The sequence below is a fragment of the Diceros bicornis genome, chromosome 4 (genome assembly GCF_020826845.1).
Source record: "Diceros bicornis minor isolate mBicDic1 chromosome 4, mDicBic1.mat.cur, whole genome shotgun sequence".
Taxonomy (NCBI): domain Eukaryota; kingdom Metazoa; phylum Chordata; class Mammalia; order Perissodactyla; family Rhinocerotidae; genus Diceros; species Diceros bicornis.
Genome location: NC_080743.1, coordinates 51,149,111 through 51,170,129, shown reverse-complemented (window position 1 = coordinate 51,170,129; position 21,019 = coordinate 51,149,111). Strand labels below are relative to the sequence as shown.

General features: G+C 39.1%; 1 protein-coding gene and 1 long non-coding RNA gene across 4 annotated transcripts in view; one reads left to right on the top strand and one right to left on the bottom strand.

Moving 5' to 3' along the window:
* Positions 1–8,342, bottom strand: part of LOC131404354 (uncharacterized) — a 36,705-nt gene extending 28,363 nt beyond the window's left edge. Inside the window, exon 1 of the long non-coding RNA XR_009219781.1 lies at positions 7,806–8,342. This is a non-coding gene — a long non-coding RNA (uncharacterized LOC131404354). The remainder of the gene's footprint in view (positions 1–7,805) is intronic.
* The window catches only part of WARS2 (tryptophanyl tRNA synthetase 2, mitochondrial), a 77,963-nt gene continuing 65,027 nt past the window's right edge, over positions 8,084–21,019 (top strand). For all 3 annotated transcript variants that reach the window (XM_058538919.1, XM_058538918.1, XM_058538920.1), the window contains exon 1: positions 8,084–8,188. In XM_058538919.1, coding sequence (XP_058394902.1) covers positions 8,099–8,188 — 90 coding nt within the window. In that variant the 5' untranslated portion in view covers positions 8,084–8,098. The remainder of the gene's footprint in view (positions 8,189–21,019) is intronic.

The window sequence follows — 21,019 nt, the reverse complement described above, 5'->3', positions numbered from 1 at the left end:
AACTTCTAAAGGGATGTTATTCTCTCAGGAGAAACCACAGTCCTATTTCATGTGAACTTCTGTGCCCTGGGCATGTGGGTCTTGTTCTTACTGAGGTGATAACCAGCAGTGACAATATAATTGATAAGCGTAGCCAGGGCTGGTGTGGCAGCTGTGCATGTCAAGCAGGAGACAGGCCCCAAGAAGTGCATCCTCGTTCTGTCAGTGACCTTGTGGACTCATACTGAGTTATCTAGTTGCTAATATTTTAAAAATTGGGGGACTTGAGTTTACACTACCATGTCCATGCTCCAGAATGGCATCCATCCTGCTGTTTTTAACAACTTCACAAGAAACCTTCCCTGCAATACTCAGTTTCTCCATGGTGGGCTCCACATCTTTATCCTCCGTGGATCCCCAGTATCTTAGACAGTCCTGGGTTAACAGCAGGTGGTCAATAAGTATGGGAAGGAAGAAGGAAGGGAGGATGGCAGGATGGGAGGGAGGGGGAGTAGAATACTGGCTTTCCAACTCTTTTCGTCTCTGAGTTTTCAGAGTGGGAACTCAGAAACTAGAGCCAAGAAAAGAGGGTGATAGATGTGATAATATACAAGAAGTATCATATGTGGTACTGGTGGCTACACAAGATTACCTTCTTAGTCCTTTAGTTTTACGGGCATGCAGTAGGCGTGCATTAAATGATTTCTGAGTGAGTGAATAGTGTGAATGAATTAAACTATTGGCACCTTTGCCTGTCAACCTGTACAGCTAACTGGTTCTCCCATCTCCTCCAGTTCTTGCTCTGCCCCCACGCTCTCTCCCCAGGCACTAGCTCCCAAATTGCCCCACCTCATGAGAAGACTCTTTGTTTCACCTTTGTCTTAAATTCATTACCTAATGATTTTTTCACTAACAACACTCTCTTCAAGTTAGTCACAGTTCACAGTTCGGTTCAATTCCTCCAACACCAGATTACCCAAGACGGAGTTCCTAGGTCTTCCACAGATTCACAGTGTAATAATTAAAGAATCATTGAGGTCCCAGCAGGACCATCTGTCAAAACGGGAGGATATTTCAGCCTATCGGCCTGTGGGTGTATTTCCAAAGCACCAGGAGATCTTTGGCTTGAAAATGCGACACCTGCGTGAGCATAAGCGTATATAGTTAAGAGCTGGAAGGAACCCTGAGAATAAGCTGGCTCAACCACTCCTATTTCTCCAGATAAAAAGCAGGCTGAGAAGTCAAGGACTTTCCAATGTCACTTTGCTAGCTATGGCAGAGTTGGGACTAGGAATAAAGTCCAGTGTGCTTTTCAGTACACCCATCGCCTCTTGGAACACAATCTCTTCTCTCTTGCTTCCCATTGCTTCAACTTTCCTAACAGAAGTATATCCTCTTAGTTGAAAAACTGATATGGACAGATCCTTAAAAAGAGATGGTGGCAAATAGAAAATTTGATGATAAACAGGGAGATGATGCAAGCACAAGGGCTGAATCCAGAAATAAATCATATCTTCACATAGTGTTTACAAAAATTGTGTTTTGAATAATTTCCATAGAAATTATTTTACCCACCACAGGAATGTTACTCCCTCTCACAGGGATTTGACCAAACAGAAAGAGAAGAAGAATAGAGGAAAAGCAGTAATTTAGATTTATATCTAATACATTAGCTGAAACCTAAGTAATAACTCTCAACTAATCAGAATATTTTATGCATTCTGCTTTTCAGTGGAAAGAACAAACCACAAGAAAGCAAGCATATATGGGAGATTTAAAAAATGTTTCCCGGGCTTATTTTAGGCTTTAAAATTTTTTTCCCAGTTCTCTGCACTTTCTATCTTTAAAATATCCCGCTGCACACTTCCCTCCTTCCCCTCACATGTATTCATTTGTTCATTTAATCAACCTACCAATAGTTATTGAGCCCTCCTCTGATATACTTTGCCAAGTTAGAGATGAAACATGGTCTTGCCTTCAAGTTTAATGCCTGGGTAGAAAGTTACCCTAAAAAGATTTAGATTTTTTTTTTTTTTTTGCCTGAGGAAGATTAGCCCTGAGCTCACCTCTGTGCCCATCTTCATCTATTTCACATGCGGGTTGCCGCCACAGCATGGCTGACTAGTGGTGTAGGTCCGTGCCCAGGATCCAAACCCATGAACCCAGGCTGCCGAAGTGGAGTGCGCCAAACTTAACCACTATGCCATGGGAATGGCCCCAAAAGATTTAGATTATTATCATATTTTTTACAGTTATATGTCTAGTTCTGTAAATGGACAGTAGTTCTGTACTAAATATTTCCATTTGGCTTCCAGATCCACTGCCTGCCATTTTGCATGCTCTTTTTGTTTTGGGGTGGGGGGGAGGACTGACCTTTATGGACCAGATAAATCATCTTCCTTTACCCCAAGGTTCAGTGAATGTGAGGAACCAAAAGATCAGAAGACCAGAGGGTAGAAGGAGAGAGAGACAGGGCTATTCCCCCCGTGGTCCCCTTCCCACACACCTCGTTCCCCACATCTGCCAAGCTGTGAGTGGACAGTGGCTACATTCCTCTCCTCAAGACCATAGCACCTGTTGGGTAACCGTCTCCTAGAACTCTCTCTTGCGTTAGCAGCTATCATATAAATCACAGTGATTGCCAATTACAAAATAACGAGTCTATTTCTGAGAAACAACAAAAAGAAATACAGTTGGGAATTAAGGGAACTGCTACCTAAAGTAGCTAGAGAGAACGAGAATAGGTCAAGATACTCTTCCTACTCCTCTTCCCACTCACCCTTCGAGAAGAGATCTGTGGAAAGCCACTTCATGTTCACGGTTGGGTGAAAAAAGTTTCACAGTCTCTGTTTTTCATAAACCTAACCTTGCAATACCAGGGAGACAAGAAGGGCCAGTTTTATTTGGTTGCGAGTAGCTTCCTGGAGATAGAGATGGTCTTGAGAAAAATTTTGAGGCCCATTCTCAATATCTGTGTCTCAGTATCTGCCATGGACATGGGGTTAGGGGATATGCTCTGAAATGTGGATCCTGACTGTAATGCCTTTCTCTGTATCTTGAAATGAATCTTATGTGGGACAAAACAGAAACTGGTTCCTAGAACCACAGGAGTTACAATGTATGTCATCTAGGCCTTCTATTTTTTTCTCATTTTGCAGATAAAGAAAAAGAGGCACATGAATGTTCAACAGTTCACTAAGATCACTAATGGTGCTAGCATGCAGATTTTCTCCGAGTGCATGGTCAGTCTACCTATTACTGACAAAAACTGAAGAAAAACATAGCTGATTGCAACTGTCAGTGGGTTTTGGCAAGTCCAATGGAATCTGACTGGTCAAGATGGGATTTGACTGAGATAGTGAGGTTAACATCTTCACTGTTTTCAGAGAGATCAAGGCATCTTTTGATGTTGTTTTCAGAAAGATCAAGATCTAAGCGTTGTGTCTGACTTTGAGCAGCCACAGCTAGGATCCTAGCACCACACCAGATAGACAGGATGTGGGAAGAGATCTAGGGTAGTTTCATTACATAGACAAAATAGAAAAGAGCCTATCTAGAAGACACTCCAGAGAGAAGCTTTTTGGAGACCTTGCTGTAGTTCTTTTTGTAAAGCATAAACTCAGAAGTGGGAAGCCTGTTCACCCCAGTTATGAAGTAGCTGACAGCCAAGCATTTAAAAATAGAATGAGTGTGCAGATAACATATAGAGCTTGTCTTTAGGGACATACCATCTGGAAAAGATACGGCATGCAGAGAGAGACAACAAAGTAAAATGCTCTTTCAAAACTTTAATTTGCTACTTTCTAGGCTACATTTCCTCACTGGAACATATGTCCTAAGACAAGGTGAACAGTGGGGATGGTGTACATTGAAAATAGTCTCTTACATTTCTCCAAACTTATTCTCTCCATTCTAGACCCATACTTAATTAAGGGAGCAATTCTCTGTCATCTCTAAAGACTTGTACTCTAATGTTGAAACAGCAGCTTGAAGAAGAGTATGGAGAGAAAATATTAAATATGAACAGGAATCCCAGGGCCTGCAACATCCCCATATAATCAGTCCTTCTCCTAGAACTGCACACTAAGGACCCTACAAGTAATAGAGTCAGTTCTCTGAAGATCAATACATGCAAATTACTCACTTACATGTGCTTTGACTCTCCTGAGCCTCCCACCTTCTCTCAACCCCAATCAAAATGCCCTCATTGTTGTGGAGTAGGAAAGAGAGTCCTTAAGTTAAGAAGTTGAATCTGGAAAAAACTAGGGCCTTGGCCCTTAATTTTTAAGGAAAGGGTACTCTGAGAAAAACTCGATTTTGCTATGCACATCACCCAGTCTCTCCCTTAATTTTGCTAGAGGGCATCTTCCAGGAAAAAGTGATCGTAATGCCTCCCTTAAGGCCCCTAAGTAGCTTTCCCAAAGACAAGATGAGCTTCCTGATGATTATCCTCATACAACAAAATGCTATAATTTGTACTTCCCCAAAAACTATGAGGGAAAGAGCATCTTTTAATTAAGCATTAGGGGTGAAGAGATGAGAGCATCAACCCTCTAAAAATCAGCCATTTAGTTGCTCTGATCTTGAAGCGTGACATAAGGATATGCCTTTAGGTGAAACCTTTCCCTACTTGGACCAGCCCTGGCCTTACCTACTTCAGCTGTACAATGGTGTCACTTAAAGTAGAGCACTCATCTGGAGATTAAAGTTCTTTCTATTCCTGCTCTTATTTGAAGTGTGATTTCTGTCAAGGTACTTAATATCTTTGGACCAGTTTCATCAGCTATAAAATGAGGGGTAGAACTAGAATTAAGACCAAGGTGAAAAAGAAAAATCTCCAAATCATTATTATGCTTTCCCACATACAGGACTCTTGGAAGTTATCTCACTCAAGGGTAGACTCTCACTTTCATTTAGGTCCTTATAATTTGTCCAGCATAAGATGGCATGGCCATAGAACTGTAGTTGTATCCCAAATTCTGAAGAGAAAGGATCGCCTTCATCGTGGCATCTCTTCCTCTATATTTGAAAAACATATTCAATATAAATGAAAGGTCATAGGTGAATGGATTGTGCTTTAAGTTTTGAACATAGACCCATCTAGTCTTTGCATTCTGCAAAATTCTTCTTTAAGTGAATAAATGTGTAGAGTAACTCTCCATTACCTTGATCAGCATCTAATACCAACCTGACACTTAGAATTAAATTAAAGAAACAAAATTGGATACTTTGAGACTTGAGGGCTGATTATACCACTAGAGCTAAGAGTGGATTTAAACTCTTTCCTTATCCCATTTAAATCTAACTAGATATAAACTCTCCATTACTGAGGAATAGAGGTGTGTCTGCAGAGGTGGAGGTTCCCCTTGATGTTCCTGGACAAGGAAACCTAATCCTTTCTTCTGACACACATGGTAGCAATAGAAAGCGTTCCCCAACTGCCAGTCTGGTTTTAATCTATTGTTTCAAGCAAGACGGGATTTGCAGGGAATGTTAAGGCAAGAGCAAAATTACCAGAACTTACTATAAAATAAAAGTGTTGATGAGAAATCAAATTTTAAACAAGTATCGAAAATTGTAAGTATGAACACATGTAGACATACAGTGCATGGTATACGTATACGACTATAAAAATTTTTAATTGTAAGTATATCTAAGGTCTGCTTTCAATACAACATTTATATCTCATTTCACTAAAGTTTTTTGGCTTACCAAAAGATAGCAATGGAAAAATATTGCCAATAAATACAGTGGTGCTTCATTTAAACAACACTATTGGACAATGAAATATACCATTAAGTGAACTTTTCATGTAATCAAACTAATCCTGCAATATGCAAACTTTTAAAATGTTAACCATTTTGTATGGAAACATTTCAAAAGTATATCAGACAATTTCCTTTTAGAAGATACACTGAATAACATATCTTTTCCTGAAGATTCACGATTAACATTTAAAATACTTAGTAAAATATGCTGAATATACTGCACTTAGAAGAGCAGAAGATGGTGAGCTGAGATTATGGTGAGCTTTTTGGTGATACTTTCCCCAACACCAAAAGGTTTCAGAATGTCCTTGTAAAACAAGAACAAAAGCAGACAAAACTAGCTTGCTTTTAACAGGTCTATTGTCTTTTCTGTTGTCAGCTGTCCCTTCTGGCTGTTAAAAGTATATCAACCAGTGACAATTAGTTATGTACTTTGTGAAAATAAAATTTAGATTCAAAAGATCTGTCTCCTCTGTGCAAGGGACTATACTAGGTGCTAGAGGAAAAGTAAGAAATACAAAATATAGTCCTTGTCCAAGAAGCAACCTCGTTGGCTGAGTGCCACTCAAGAGGCACCAGGTCACCACTGAGGTGGGCCCAAGTTTGAAAATTATTTATTTAAAAAAACACATATATTGAAATGATTACCCTTGTGTTCTGATATACCTTCTTCAGTGGGAGTATGACTTGGAAATATCTCCCATGAAAATATTATCAGTCACGTGAGTCTTGGTAGATACAGACTAATATTACTGCTTGAAGAAATAAAGCGGGCAGGCCCCTTGACAGCTTTCTGCTATAACCCTCATCTTATTGCTAGGCTTTAGCTTACAATCTGGATGGCTGAGGATGTCTCAAGTCTAATCTAGCTAATTCCTAGGGTCACTGAATCTAATTAACAATGTATCTGTTAAAAACTGTATTTTAATGCTTTGCTGAATATATATAGAGTACAAAACACTTAGCTATTTTAAAAAAGTGCATGTTTACAAGAGATTCTGTATATCTTTATAAAGATCAATCATCACTTCCACTAGCAAGGTCTCTTTCCTGGGTTTCACTAATACTACATTATTTGGGGTTTTAAATATCCTTTGGCTACTCCTTTTAATTTCCATCATCTGACCACTTTTATTCCACAAACTCTACCTGGTGGTCTCAAAGATTTCCTTGGTTTCAATTACCATCTGTTCTGTAGTTCAGACCTCTCTCCTGAGCCCCAGACCACATTTGGAAGTGAGACAAAATCAAACTGATCAGTTTTGTTGAAGATGAGATTTGATTTCTTCAGTTGCCTTTTTTTTTTTGCCTTTATCCCTATAATTCCTTCCCTGCTTATTTCTATATTACACCAATTATGCTTAACTCCACCAGTACTTTGTACCATTCTTATGAGATTTTAACATATGGTTTTAATTTATAAATTTCATCTTAACCTGTTAGATTTCAGTTCCTTTAAGAGTATGACCATCTTTACTCCATTTATCTCCTACCTCTCCTTATGGTAATATGGTAATTCTCAGTGTTTGTTCAATGGATAAATACAACAAAACACACAAAAGAATTCTGACGAATCTTTTCCAGTTATATTTTTACTGACAGATTCTAATCTGTCTGGGAGCTTTTTTGTGTGCATTAACAGAAGCAGGAGTACTGTGTTAACTCTTCTCATAATCTAACCCAAAACACAAAACAATTTCTTCTATCAGGTATCACCTTCTGTAGCCTACCCTGGACCAGGTTGAAGCACTACAATGCTAATCACTCCGCCTCTCCAATCTTAATGTTTGCTTCTTTAACACCTCAAACAGTGCATCATTTATCCGCTACTCCATTAGGCCTGTACACTTCCTGAAGGCAAGATATGTCTTTCTTTGCACCTTTAGTATCTAGCAGATGGTAGGTTTCAACAAACCTTTGCAGACTGAAATAATTAATGAGGCCACATAGGTCTCAAAAGACCACTTACTGTCCTCTAAGAGGATTGGGGAGGCCCCATTGCTAGAGAAACTTCTTAGAAGCTGCCGCAGGATGACTAGGGTCCGAAAGGCAACTTACTTGACTTTCTTCCGGTCTAAAACGCTGCTACTAATATCCCCCGAAGGAGATTTTCTCTCCAGGAAGCCTGAGCAAAGACTGGGTCGCCAAAGGAAACACTAAAGCTAAGCCCCACCCGATTCCTATCCCCACCTGCTCTGCAAAGAGCAGACTCTTCCGGCAGCAGCACAGCGGCGCCCTGCCCCCCGCCCCGAAGGCATGGGCGCATGCGCGGCAACAAAAAGACCCGCGAATCTGGAACGGTCTCCCTGAGCAGACGTCACTCAAGACAAGACGGCTCCGCCCTTCTCAAGATGGCGCTGCACTCAATGCGGAAGGCGTGTGTGTTCCGGAGCTTCATCCGGGCACTTCATAAAGGACGCGAACCTGCTCCCGCTTCCCAGGTAACCAAAGCTGGCCGTTCTCATGCCGGTTTCCCATCCCGTAGGTCCTTCTCGTCCCTCCTCCCTCCTTCCATTTGCCTCCCTTGTCCCGTTTCCCTTGCAGAGTATCGAGCCGGTTCTATCCTAAGGTCGCCTCGCCTAAGACTGCCCGCCTACTCGGAGCGTGGCTACGTTGCAAGGATGCGTGCTGACGTAACGCGCCACTGGTGGGAGGAGCGCGCTCTCGCCGGCCCAGTCCGCCTTTCCCTGGCTCCTGGGGATTGACGTCCTACTGCTGTTGCCGAGCAACGCGGAAGCCAAGCCTTGTGTGAGGTTATCACAGACCAGAGGGCTGGTCTTTCTGGGACTGCCCACCTTCTCGTAGTCCCATTACTGTTTACCTCACAGCAAGCCGAGGGGCCAGCGGAGAAATTAGAGGTCTTGTTAGCAACTGGGCGGTTTAAATCGGTGGAGCTTCTTGACGTCCTCGCTCTGGCAGTGCGGTACTTGAGCAAGTGTCGGTGCATCTTCCACCCTGGTTCCCCCTCATGCCCCAGTGTGGACCGGTATGTAGCAGGTGTGTGAAGGAATTACAGGAAGCGGCCAAAGTGCTTCGTCCTGCCCTGCGCCTGGGAGCACTGCTGTTACTATTAATCTGCCGTGCCAAGAGCATCAACATGGCCTTCAACCTGTCCCGTCAATGTTTGGAATTTTACCCTCATGGCAAAAGAAAAAAAAATATATTTATATATAAATATATATTCACTCATTCAGACATTTACTTCACTCATTCAGACATTTACTAAACGTCTTCCAAGTGCAATCTCAATGCTAGGCACTTTGCCATACATCTCTTGAGAGATCTTCTGGGAACTAGGAAGAAACTTGAGATTCTGTGATTATTAGGTGATTTCCTGGCGTCCTTGCATATTCTTTGTCACAATGCGTGTGAGGATTTTGTATGGTAACTGGTGTATTGGAAAGAGCACTAGACTGGAAGTTAGAAAACCAGAGGTCAAGAGATTTTTCTGCCACTTGCTGGCTGTGTGATGTGACAAGTCACTTAATCTCCCTGGGTTTATTTTCTTTAGCAAAATGGGTGGAAGAAGGTTTGGACTGATTGACACGTTAATGTTCCTTCAAGCTTTGGAAAATCTATGACTCCATGATTATGAAGCCAAAGTAAAGCAATGAGATTATGAAAAGCAAGATTTAAGTTCAACGTTTTTTTCTGATCATCCCATAAATTACTTAACATTCTGTCCTTAAGTTTTCTTCATTGATATGGTCCTCACAAGATTCTTGTAAGTACAAAGGATATTATACCAGAAACTTATTTGTCAAAACAGCTATTTAAATGTTATTTTAAATTTCAGTCAGTAATGTTAGGTAAGAATTGGTTCAAAATTAGATAAATCCATCAAATATTCCTCTCTTTTAAGTTTGAGGGTTTGATTCTGCAAAACTAGAATTGGTTGATTACTATATTTATCACAAATAGTGTCATATTAAAACCTATGGTACCAAAGTAACTAAGCCTTAGACACAAACTTCCTCTCATTCCAAACTCAAGAACTGAGGATGTCATGAGAAATAGAGAATCAAAGAGAAAAAAAAACAAACTAAGCCCACTAACGATTGCCCATGGAAGTTGAGGGCACTAAATCATTATAAATGCTAAAGAAAAAATTTCTTAAACCTCTGCTATTGTTTCTTTGGCATTTATGAATATGGTTATCTTAATCAAGTATTGATCTAGATTGTTTCAAGATGTAGAATTTCCAGAACAGATTAGTGTTCCCAAACCTTTAATTGGGCTTTAGGTAGACTAAGAATCAAATGTGAGAGCATTTTTTTAAAATATAAATCTGCATATAATTTTTAGTCATTAAAAATGATGGCTTGAAAGGCTAATGCAGTCTTTTGAAAGACCAATTGAGAGAAGATACAAAATTGCATTCATAGTGTAATTACAATATTATGTTTGTAAATAAATATTTATGTAAATATATGCACAGGAAAAAAAGACTGGAAGGAAATGACCATTGGTAACTTTTTTTATTTTGCTTTGCTCTTCCTAAATAGTGGATTAAAAGTGATTTAAATTTTCTTCTTTAAGCTTTCTGTATTTTTCACATATTCTAAATTGAAGATATATCACTTTTTAGATCCAGAATAAAGTTTTAAAGCATAAATCTCCATATAAATGAATAGTCATTAATATCATCTGTGATATTTTAGGTCCCTGAGAGAAATATGTGTTCCAGAGTGCTGTTATTAAAATGGCCTTAGAAAAGGACTACTAAAAATTTATGACCACTTTTCCTGTATGTATCTTCTTTTTCTCTTGAAGAGCTTCCTTTGAAGTCAAAGATATTTTGTGAACACGTGCAGACATATGTGAAGGAAGAATTGGATTCTTAAACCAGATGCATTAGACATTTTTATGATATCTCATAACCTTTGTAGAAAACAATAATTATTTTGCAAGAGTTTAGTATAATATAAAGAAATGTATATTTATCATATGGATGATTCTATCAAAAACTAAGAAATAGCTAAGTTGCTTGTTATTAGTTTTGGCTGCTCACTTACTCCCTGAAGTGAGAAGCAGAAGGGATGAGCCATGGCAGTGCTTTGCTGGAAACTGACTGCTAGAGTATTTTGATTCCTACGTTGTTTTAATGTTTTCTTAAAAAAGCAAAATCTTGGGTACTAAGCTTGGCATTGGGAACCTTTTGTTATCTCAAAGGGAGGCTTTTGCTCCTCAAGGCTAGATGCAGACTCATGTTTAAAATAAAAACAGGAAACAGGAATAACAGTGTATCAAGCCATAATCATTATGAGATGTCCACAAATTATACAAAAGCAGTTTATTTTGCCAGGTGTTGCCTGATAGAAAACTGTTGAAGTCTAGCAAGATGAGAGTAGTCACAAAGTCAGAGGAATGAAGATCTGACATGTTATGTTTAAATGCTGATGGCATTAGGTAAATTTAAGTGTGTCGTCATTGGCCAAACGCAGAATCCATACTTCTTTAAGCACTAACTTATGATTGTAGTGTTTTATGATTGCAATTTATTGTTTATGATTGCAAAGAGTAAAATACTGATGGCTAGTAGACTTTTGCAAGAATATTTGTAATTATTCAGTTGAAGTATAAAATATCCACATTTTATCACAGTTGAACAACACACTTCATTATTAGCTATCCCCACCTGGGTGTGGCCAGTGCTAACATACCATTCCTACTAAGTATAGGTATTAAATGAAGAAATCATGCCTGCAAAACAATAGGCAATGTATTAAATTTTTGATCTTGTATTTAGTTCTCACAACAAGACTTTTTAAAAATTGCTCTCTCTTTTTCAAATTTTTTATTTTAAAGTAATTTTAGGTTTACAACATTGCAAAATTAGTGCAGAATATTCCTGTATACCCTTCACTGAGTGTCCTCTTACTTAACACAATGATCAAAGCCAAGAAATTAACTTGGTACAGTACTAGCTACAGACCTATTTCAAATTTCACCAGTTTTTCCACTAGTCTCTTCCTGGTCAAGGATCAAATCCAGGATCCCGTATTGCATTTAGTTGTCATGTCACGTCCAATCTATGGCACTTCCTCAGTCTTTCATGACATTCGCACTTTTGAAGAGAATCAGTCAATTATTTTGCAGAATGTCTCCCAAATTGTGTTTTTCTGATGTTTTCTCCTGATTAGAGTGAGGTTATGGATTTTTGCAAGAATACCACAGAAGAGATATTGTTCATAACAATATTTAAGGCAGGTGTTAGCACCTTATTTTAAATCATGAGGAAGTAGACTAAGTAACTTGCCTAATGTCACAAAGGTAATTAATGGTGGAATTAGGATGGTAAAATACGGGATTTCATTTCCATATTTTGCAATTAGTATTTGTTATTTTAGGTTTCTGTGATCTTAATGACATTAAAATGGGGTAGTGTTCTCAGTGACTTTTCCCTTAGCTTTTCTCTGCCATGTATCGTTCATCCAGCTTGCAACCTGAGCTCATCAGCATGGAGAGCTATCAGGAGCTGCTATAGCCATCTAGGAGTTTTGCTGGATGATAACTCTGCCAGTTTGATCAGACTACTTTATCTCTCTATGCTTTTCTTAAATGGTAAATAAGGGTGTTGTGTGGATCCACCCTACAGCCCCTTTTAATCTCAATCAGTCAATGAGTATGTTTGTTTAAAATGCTCTTTAGATTGGTTTTCCTTGTGAACTGATTTAGCTTATTAGAACGAATATTTCAATTTTTAAAAATACCTTTGAGTAGCTACTGAAAACTCCTGATGGTAACTGCTGAAAATATAGAGGAGGAACAGTAGATAAATGCTGAGGATTTATGCTAGCAACTATTATGGCAGCCACAGCCAGGAAATGCTAAAGGGAGTAAGGCTGCTGACCCCAGGTCCTTTCTCAGTATATCTGTTGCATGCCTGCAGGTTGTAGAACTGTCTGCAGAGGCATACACAAATATATGTATTTAAGCCTATATACATAGACATCCCTGTCTTTCAGAAAAAGAACTAACATTTAGCTAGTGCCTGCTATGTGCTAAGGCCTTGCACTATGATGTGCTGTACGTACTTTATCTTATTTATTTCTCACAACAATCCTGTAAGTATTATTCTGCCCATTTTATAAAGAGGAAACTAAGGCTCTGAGAGATTAAGTAACTTTCCCAAGACATAGAGCTAGTCAATGGCCGTACCAGGATTCAAACTCAGCCTTAACTGTGCTTTTCCCACTTGATCAATAGTAGTCTCTTATCAAATAAAGTCTTATATGAATCCCTGTTAGATAAAACAGACAAAAGCAGAGCTTTTCTGAGTTTAGGAGTAGAAGAGGAATTACAGCCCTACTTACTTGGCCCCCTCCCCCTGCCCACCACCCTCCCTCCACACACAACCAGGGACCCCTGAGATGGTGCCACACAGTCTTGGATTTCTTAAGATGAAGTTTGAAAAGTACTTTAGCTTCCTTAAATATCCAAGTGAGTTTGTTGGCTTAGACCAGGTATGATGGATGATTTTTAAGGAGCTGCCCTGTAAATGAGTAGTTTGTGAGTATTTACTTTGATATGTATGTATTTTATCAATAAAATGCAACATTTGTTCTATTTGTCTTAAGCAACACCAATACTTGAGATACTGCTAGTATCTCAAGTATCAGTTTTTCTTTCCTTCCTTCCTTCCCCCCTTCCTTCCTTCCTTGCTAACACAGCTTATTTCTGCATAATCTGCTGGTCTTTGTGCACAAAGATGGTGCTATGGATTCACTCTCAGTACTATTATAACTCACCTGGCCTCTCGCCTCTTCACAAAGAACATTTACTCTAGTTCTGCTCTTGATTCTATTCTATCATCACCCAATCAGGGTTCAGGAATTTCTCTTCTAGAGACTGCAACATGAGGCCTAAGGCTTTTTCTTGAATTTCCACAGGAGACATTTACTCATTTAGAGTAGACGGTGCTTTGCCAGGTTGAGACACCAGATGTAGAGAGAGAATTTATAGGCACAGAAGTGATACACTGACTCCAGCTTGACTTAATTTAACTCTGCTCAGGCATTTACAGTTTTCTCTCTATATCATTTCTTAGCAATACCCTATCTTTTATTCGCTGTTGGAGGTTAACACTTTTTCTTAACTTCCCTGTTTACTGAGCAAAGCAAGGTCATATCTATGTCTTTGCACCACCCCTCTTCTGAGTTCTATTGGTCCTCTGATCATTTATCAAAATTCCTCTATGTCTGTCTTTGTTTCTTGTCACACAGTCTTCTTTGTATCTATTGAACTTACTTCAGGTTGGCTAAGGAACTGCCTCTTTGTCACCTAAAAAGCAGAGTTGAGCCACCCTGATTTCTAACCCATGGGGATTCTCACAGCTTCTGCTTCTTCATCCCTTGCCCCCTAGACTGGGACAGCAACCAGCATGCAGAGATGTTAGTTTCTTCTTTGCATTCCTGTCCTGATGTTCTGGCTGTGACTCATTATAGTGCCAGGCAACTAACTCCACTGTGGGTGCAGCCCTGAATGACCTTGGTTATGTTGCTTCCTATCCCAGGTTCTTAGGATGATAATTGTAGACTTTTCATCAAGGTATTTGAAAGTGTAAAATAAAATAACAAATCTCACCTTGTAAAACATTATCAAATGAAATCTATTACTTTCATTAATAAGAATATCCTGTTCTAATATAGCACTTAGTAATTTCCAAAATGCTTCATATATTCTCATTTAATCTTGAGTACAACATGCAAAGTTTCACTACTTAGCTGTATAAAATTTTTACTCACTGATTAAATTTTCATTGTCTTCACATTTTTTTCCAGTTTTGTAGTGATGCTAAATCTAAGTAAATATCAGTATTCTTTAAAGTTTTAGTTCAGTGGATATTATTTCCTTATTTGTACTAAAATTGGTTTAATGTGTAATTCCTTTTGGGGTACTGGTCTGATAGGACTGTGGTAATTTCAGTTATTACTAAACATGATGATGACAGGGGAGAGGTGGTACTAGTACACATTTATTGGATACTTAACCATGTACCAAGCATGGGTTTAAGCACTTGACATGCATTAGCTCATGCAATCCTCACAACCCAGTGAGGTCAGTGCTAATATTAGCCCCATTTTATAGATGAGGATACTGAGAGGTTAAATCACTCACCCACCCAAAGTCACATAGCTAGCAAGCGTTGGTACCAAGATGAAAACCCAGGTAGCCTGATTCCAGACTGTGCACTAACTATAATAAAATGACGTTAAATTCTGAAACAAATTACCCATGTTAATATGCTGATAACTGCCTTGCAACTTTTAAATCTGTTCCATAAAAGCCACTTATATATCTTGCCATGGTGAACATGCAGAGTAGAAATTATAAATCATCCTTTGTCGTTGCTGTTCCTACAGTCTTGTTTGGGTCAATGAATTATGAGAAAGGAGCAAAGCTGTCTTGTAAATTTATCTCCATGTCTCTATTTGGCTACTGCCACTAGGATTACCCCGTGTAAAATAAGGGCTTTTAACACATGAGTCCCAAGGTGCATGTAGGAAGTTCTGTTTATACACAGTCTACAGCTAAAAGGTCAGCCTGTGCACAGCCCTGCAGGCAGAGGGGAGGTGGTGAGTGCTGAAGCTGATGGATGACCAGGGGACCACTATCTAGGGTATAGTTGGGATTTATGGCTAGAATACTTTCTTCAAGAAATAGCAGAGGTGCAAAGTGGGAAGATGGGCGAGATGAAAGTAATTGGTATTATGTGCCATTTCTGCAAGGGATAAGTAAGAATTTTATTCTAAAGGATTCTCATTCCAAGGAGTTCTTCAAGGGTTCTATAATTCATTAATTCAATTAAAGTGAATTATTACCCATTAGTACATTAATTAGGATGCTTTTGAGGCTTTAAGATTAGCAATGTCGAACAGAGTTTATTTTATGTACCAAGCAAAGGGCTCCTCATGGACTTTTCCTTATACTCCCCGTGAACAGAGACTTTCATGGACCATTCTACTTTATATTCATTCAGCCCTACTCTTTATTCTCCGTGTTACTTTGGGCCCCTTTTGGGAAGCAGGAGAATATAATGGTGAAGGGAAATGGAGCTGTTTACTCAAATCCCTGATTTGGATTCCTGTCCTCCATGGGGAGAATGTTCTAAGCAGCCAGTTCATAAATTTGCTGGAAGAGAGAAGAGGTCTCTTGGGCTGGGGGTAAGTGTGCAGGATGAAGGCGGAGTCCCAAGGGAGATGTTAAGGACCAGACTATGTAGAGCCCCTGCCAGTTCTGGGGAGAGAGCCAGGTTAGCCCTCCGTGGATACTAGTTACCTGGCCATCTTGGTTGTGAAGGAAAATCCTCTCTGCAGGCAACTTTGGCTTCTCCAATGGCTGGCAACATTCCAGCCACCCCCATGCCACCAAGCTATGAAACTCAGTAACCTAGAAAAGCAAGTATCTAGAGGATAAACAGTCACACCAACATTATACTTGTCATCTTAAAGTTGATTGGCTCTTCACTAAGAGGAAGTGTGGTAAAGCAGAAAATGTATGACTATTTGGATCAGTAAGGCCTGGCTCCACCCCATACTAACTATGTGATGCCAGGCAAGTTATTTGACCTCATTTAACCTCAGTTTTCTCATCTGCAAAGTATTAATAATAATACTCACAATGTAGGAATTTTATGTGGATTTGAGATCCTGCCATATATATGAAGTCCCTTGTGCACAGCACCTAGGGATCCTCCATGCTTAATGATGATTATTTCTTCAATAATACATATTTCCAACCAGCAACCTTTCTCTCCTCTACCCTTATCAATCTTAATAATCCTTTGATTTCCCCCATCTCCACACTATCCTTCCTCTCCCTCTCCCCCAAAAAATCAGTCTGACTAGATTAATCTTCCAAAAGCAGCTCTCTAATTATGTTGTTCTCTTGCTCAGAAACCTTTGGGGGCTTCTCATAAAGTTTAGACTCCTTATAGACCCACATTCAAGACTTTCCACAGTCCAGATCCAAAAGATTCTCTAGGCCATTGCTGTCTTACATGGATCCTTGCCTGGAGTTCATAGAATTTCCAAGTTTGCTCAGAGCTATTCCCTTTTACTTCTTTGTTAAATCCACTACCTCTTCTTGGAAAGGCCTTTCTTCCCATTCTTGTCTGTATTTCACCATTCTTTAAAAAGGAAACAAAAAACAAACAGCAACAACAATAAAACTCATCTATAGGTTCCAGAAAACTTTGTTCTGAAGCTGGAAGTGATTGCTCCCATTTTGAAATTTTATAGGACTTTGTACCTTTCTAATAGAAATGAACACATCCTTCCTTATATTTTGTCTCTGTTTATAGGCATTTGCTTTAGGACAGATGGAGAGCATGCTCTTTTTTATTTAGATCTTTTGTGAATACTCCAGCAGGAAACAGTTTATAATAAATGCCTTGTTTCACAGATGCAGCTTTAGGCTGCCACTCAGCAGACAAACCTCACCAGGAGTATGTTCCTGGAGGCCACCCCCATTTGGGAAAGACGGGGCAGGAAAGATTCTTTCTGTTGAGCCTTGGCCATGATAACTGTATATGTGAGAAAATGAGTTATTATTTCAATCTTTGGCATAATAATTCCTATAACAGAAAGAGCTCAATAAGTATTTATTGAGTGAATGAATTCAGTGAAAAATAAAACCAGTGAGATAAGACATGAGAAAGTGCATACTATTGGCATTTAGCATATTGTTGAATTTAAACAATACATTTTTGTATATATTTTTATGTATTTAATTACAGAAGATGTTCACTGTTGGCTGCAGTTAATAAGTGATCTTATCATTGCCCTAAGTATCCAGATGTTTATAAGTGATTGGAAGATAATCCTGATTTTATTTCAGTGATTTTCCAAGTAGGTTGTGAATTTCCAACTTGTTGCTGTTAACTAACTTTTATTGCCACTCTAGTCCAAATTTTATTTTTCACAGGTATAACTAATTATACTTCTGTATATTATACTAAAGCTTGTTACCTCTGTGTAAAGCAAAGTGTAGACATAGTCAGGATTAAGATGAGAAGATTTTATTTTGAGGGTAGTTTTGTCTCAAGAGATTGTCTGGTTCAGTAAATGTGTTGTATTATCTATATAACAACTGACATGTTTTTTGCTATTAGAATCAAGAGTATGCTTGCTTCAACTCATGAAGGAAATAAAAAGCTCATTTATTGTATCAACATTGCCATTTTTCTTAATTTTTCATTTTAAGTCCCTTTAAAGCAACCTGTGAAACCATGCCTAGCACCTTTGCTGTACAGATCTTGGTATGTTCTGCATAGATATAGAAAGCAGCCTCAAGTCTCGCCACACTGTTACACTATGTAGACAGTAAGGCCATTTGTAAGCTTCCAATCTAATGCTATTGCATTTTTCATTGCACCATGATAAGTGTGGAGTAGTGTGATTTAAGCAGAATTTATATCTACGTTACAAAGAACTTATCTTTTCTTCTTTTAAAGTGGCTAGTGGCATTTTAGTAGTTGGTATGGAAAGTTTTCTTGTTATAGTTGCTTACCAATTTATCATTTACATATTTAATAAAACCTGAAATCAACTAGCATAATCATAGAACTATCACAGAATGTCATCTCTGTTAGAAGAGGTTTGATTGCAGCATCTTCCTGATAAGTCTTGGACTATAGTGACCAGACATCTTGTTAAATCAAGGACCAGTTGTACCCATAAATCTTTAAACTGTCTTGGAAATTCCAACATTTCAGCATCCATATGACATCTCCCACATTGTTTTTCAAATTCTAAAATGGAACAGAAATTCTTTAGCAGACCATGTGTCCTTAATTTTCATTGGGAATATATTAACGTATCTATGACTCAAATAGAGACACAGCTTATCCTCTCATCTTATTTTTCTGTCTAAATAGCAGACTTTTTGGTCAGGCTTCCATGATACCTTCTTGAAAGTCAAATGCCCACCTTTACACTAACCATGTGGCAATTGGGTCATCCAGCTTCCATTTGGACCACATGTTGGAAGGGATGGGGAGAGAGAGGAGTTCTTCCAAAAGGAGTAACAAATCCATGACCACTGATGGGATTACTGTCAGCTGAATAGCACTTAAATTTGTGTTTAATATGGAGAGATCATAAAAAATCATGTAAAGTGGGAAAAAATAATTTTTAAAAATCAGAGGTTTTTAACCCTCAGTAGGCTCAAACTCTGGGAGAGGGACCAGAGTTGAAGAATCCAAAAAAAAGAGATAGAGATGGGAGAAGATTCATTCCAGTATGGATTTAAGGATTCCCATGGGGTAGATAATTTCAAAGAAGAAATGAAGAGCAAGATAGTGGTATAGCATGATCAAAACTAAAATTATCCATTAGAGTTTATAGTTGGTATATCATTAATGATATTAGCAAAAACAGCTTTAGAAGAGTTATTGCTGTGGAAGAATAATTACAGTGAGATGAAAGGTAAGGAAGTGAGGATTGCTCTTTTGAGGACCTGAGTGAAAAGAAAGTGTCAGAGAGAGTGAAAGAAGCTATAAAGAATTGCCTGACCAAGGAAATTTTTTGAAACTAGAGTCTTTTAGGATGGAAGAGACTTGAGCATGATTGTAGGATCCAGTAAAGATAGAGTAGTTGAAGATACAGGAAAAAGATGGAAAGAAATGGAAGAAATGCAATCCAGTGTGAATGACTGAACACTGGGAGAGAAAGATCAACTCTGAGAGTGGGAGAAAGAGGTATAGACGCCTGTGGGCCTAGGAACGGGATGGGAAATCCAGGAATTCCAAAACTTGATGGCTATAATTCTCTCGGGGCTTAAGTCTTTAGGAGATGGGGTAGATTAGTGGTTTAGTATATGGGCTCTAAAGTCAGACTACAGGGGTTCAAATCCAAGTTCTTCCACTCAATAACTGGATGTCCTTGGGCAAGTTCCTAAACCTCTGCACCTGATTTTCTTCACCTATAAGATGAGTTAAAAGTTAAAAGTTAATGGGCACGGATGTTAGCCTAGGGCCAGTCTTCCTCAGCAAAAAAAAAGAGGAGGATTGGCAGATGTTAGCACAGGGCTGATCTCCTCACCAAAAAAAATGTAAATGTTAAAAGCTTGAGGGCCGGCCTGTGGCGTAGCGGTTAAGTGCACGTGCTCCGCTGCTGGCAACCCGGGTTCAGATCCCGGGCGCGCACCCATGCACTGCTTGTCAGGCTATGCTGTGGTGGCGCCCCATATAAAAGTGGAGGAAGATGGGCACAGATGTTAGCCCAGGGCCGGTCTTCCTCAGCAAAAAGAGGAGGATTGGCATGGATGTTAGCTCGGGGCTGATCTTCCTCACACACACACAAAAAAAGTTAAAAGCTTGATTTCTGTAGCCAGTCTGCCAGGGTTTAGAGTTAGTAAGCTCTACCACTAACTAGCAGTATGTCCATGGCAAGTCACTTAAATTTTCTGTGCCTTAATTTCTTCATCTATAAAATAGAGACAATAATAGTGTCTACCTCAGGGGATTACTGTAACCGTTGAATGAATTAATATTTATCAGTGTCTAGAACAGTACCAGGCACATTGTGAGCACCATATAACTTTTAAAAAAGGGTTCAATAAGCAGTGTTGAGAATTGAGAACCTAACTAAGATTAGAAACTATAACTTAGATTTGTGGGTAGATTCTGCATTGTTTTAAGATTTTTCACCAAAAGTGCTGAGCTACAGTGGTATATAAGTGAAGAATGAGCTCTCTAGCCCGTATCCAGGATTAGAGTTTTTGCATGGCTGTTGGGACGTAATGGCAAGTGGAGGTGGGGTTGCTAATGAGAGCATAGTCTGAGTGATTGACCTTGGACCTGGCTGGGTAGGGAAGAAGAGAGGACAGATAGGGACTGCTACGGAAAATATGGAAAAATCAGAGGCTCTGATTTCTAAATGAGCTTGGAGAGCAGGTATAGTGGGAATAAAAGCATGAAAGAGTTGAAAGGTGGAAGGTTGCAGACTGAGTAGAATATTGCTGTTTATGGTTTCAAAACCAGAGGCATTCTGGGTGATGACAAGGTCCAGGATATGACTGTGGGAATAGATGGTTGGGGTTTAAGAGATCATGCAAATGTATTGAATGGTAGAGTATTGGATGGATAATCTACCTGATAATTGAACTCTCTTGGATAACAGAAGTTAGGGTAGAAAGAGAGCCAGCTTTCTAAGCCTTTAATCAATTTAGGAAAGTATTTAAGAGGTGGGAAGAATACAACAAAGTGCTGAATAAGAGTAATGTAAACATCTACTCTTCTCTCGTTTATGTAGTCTTGTAAGACATTT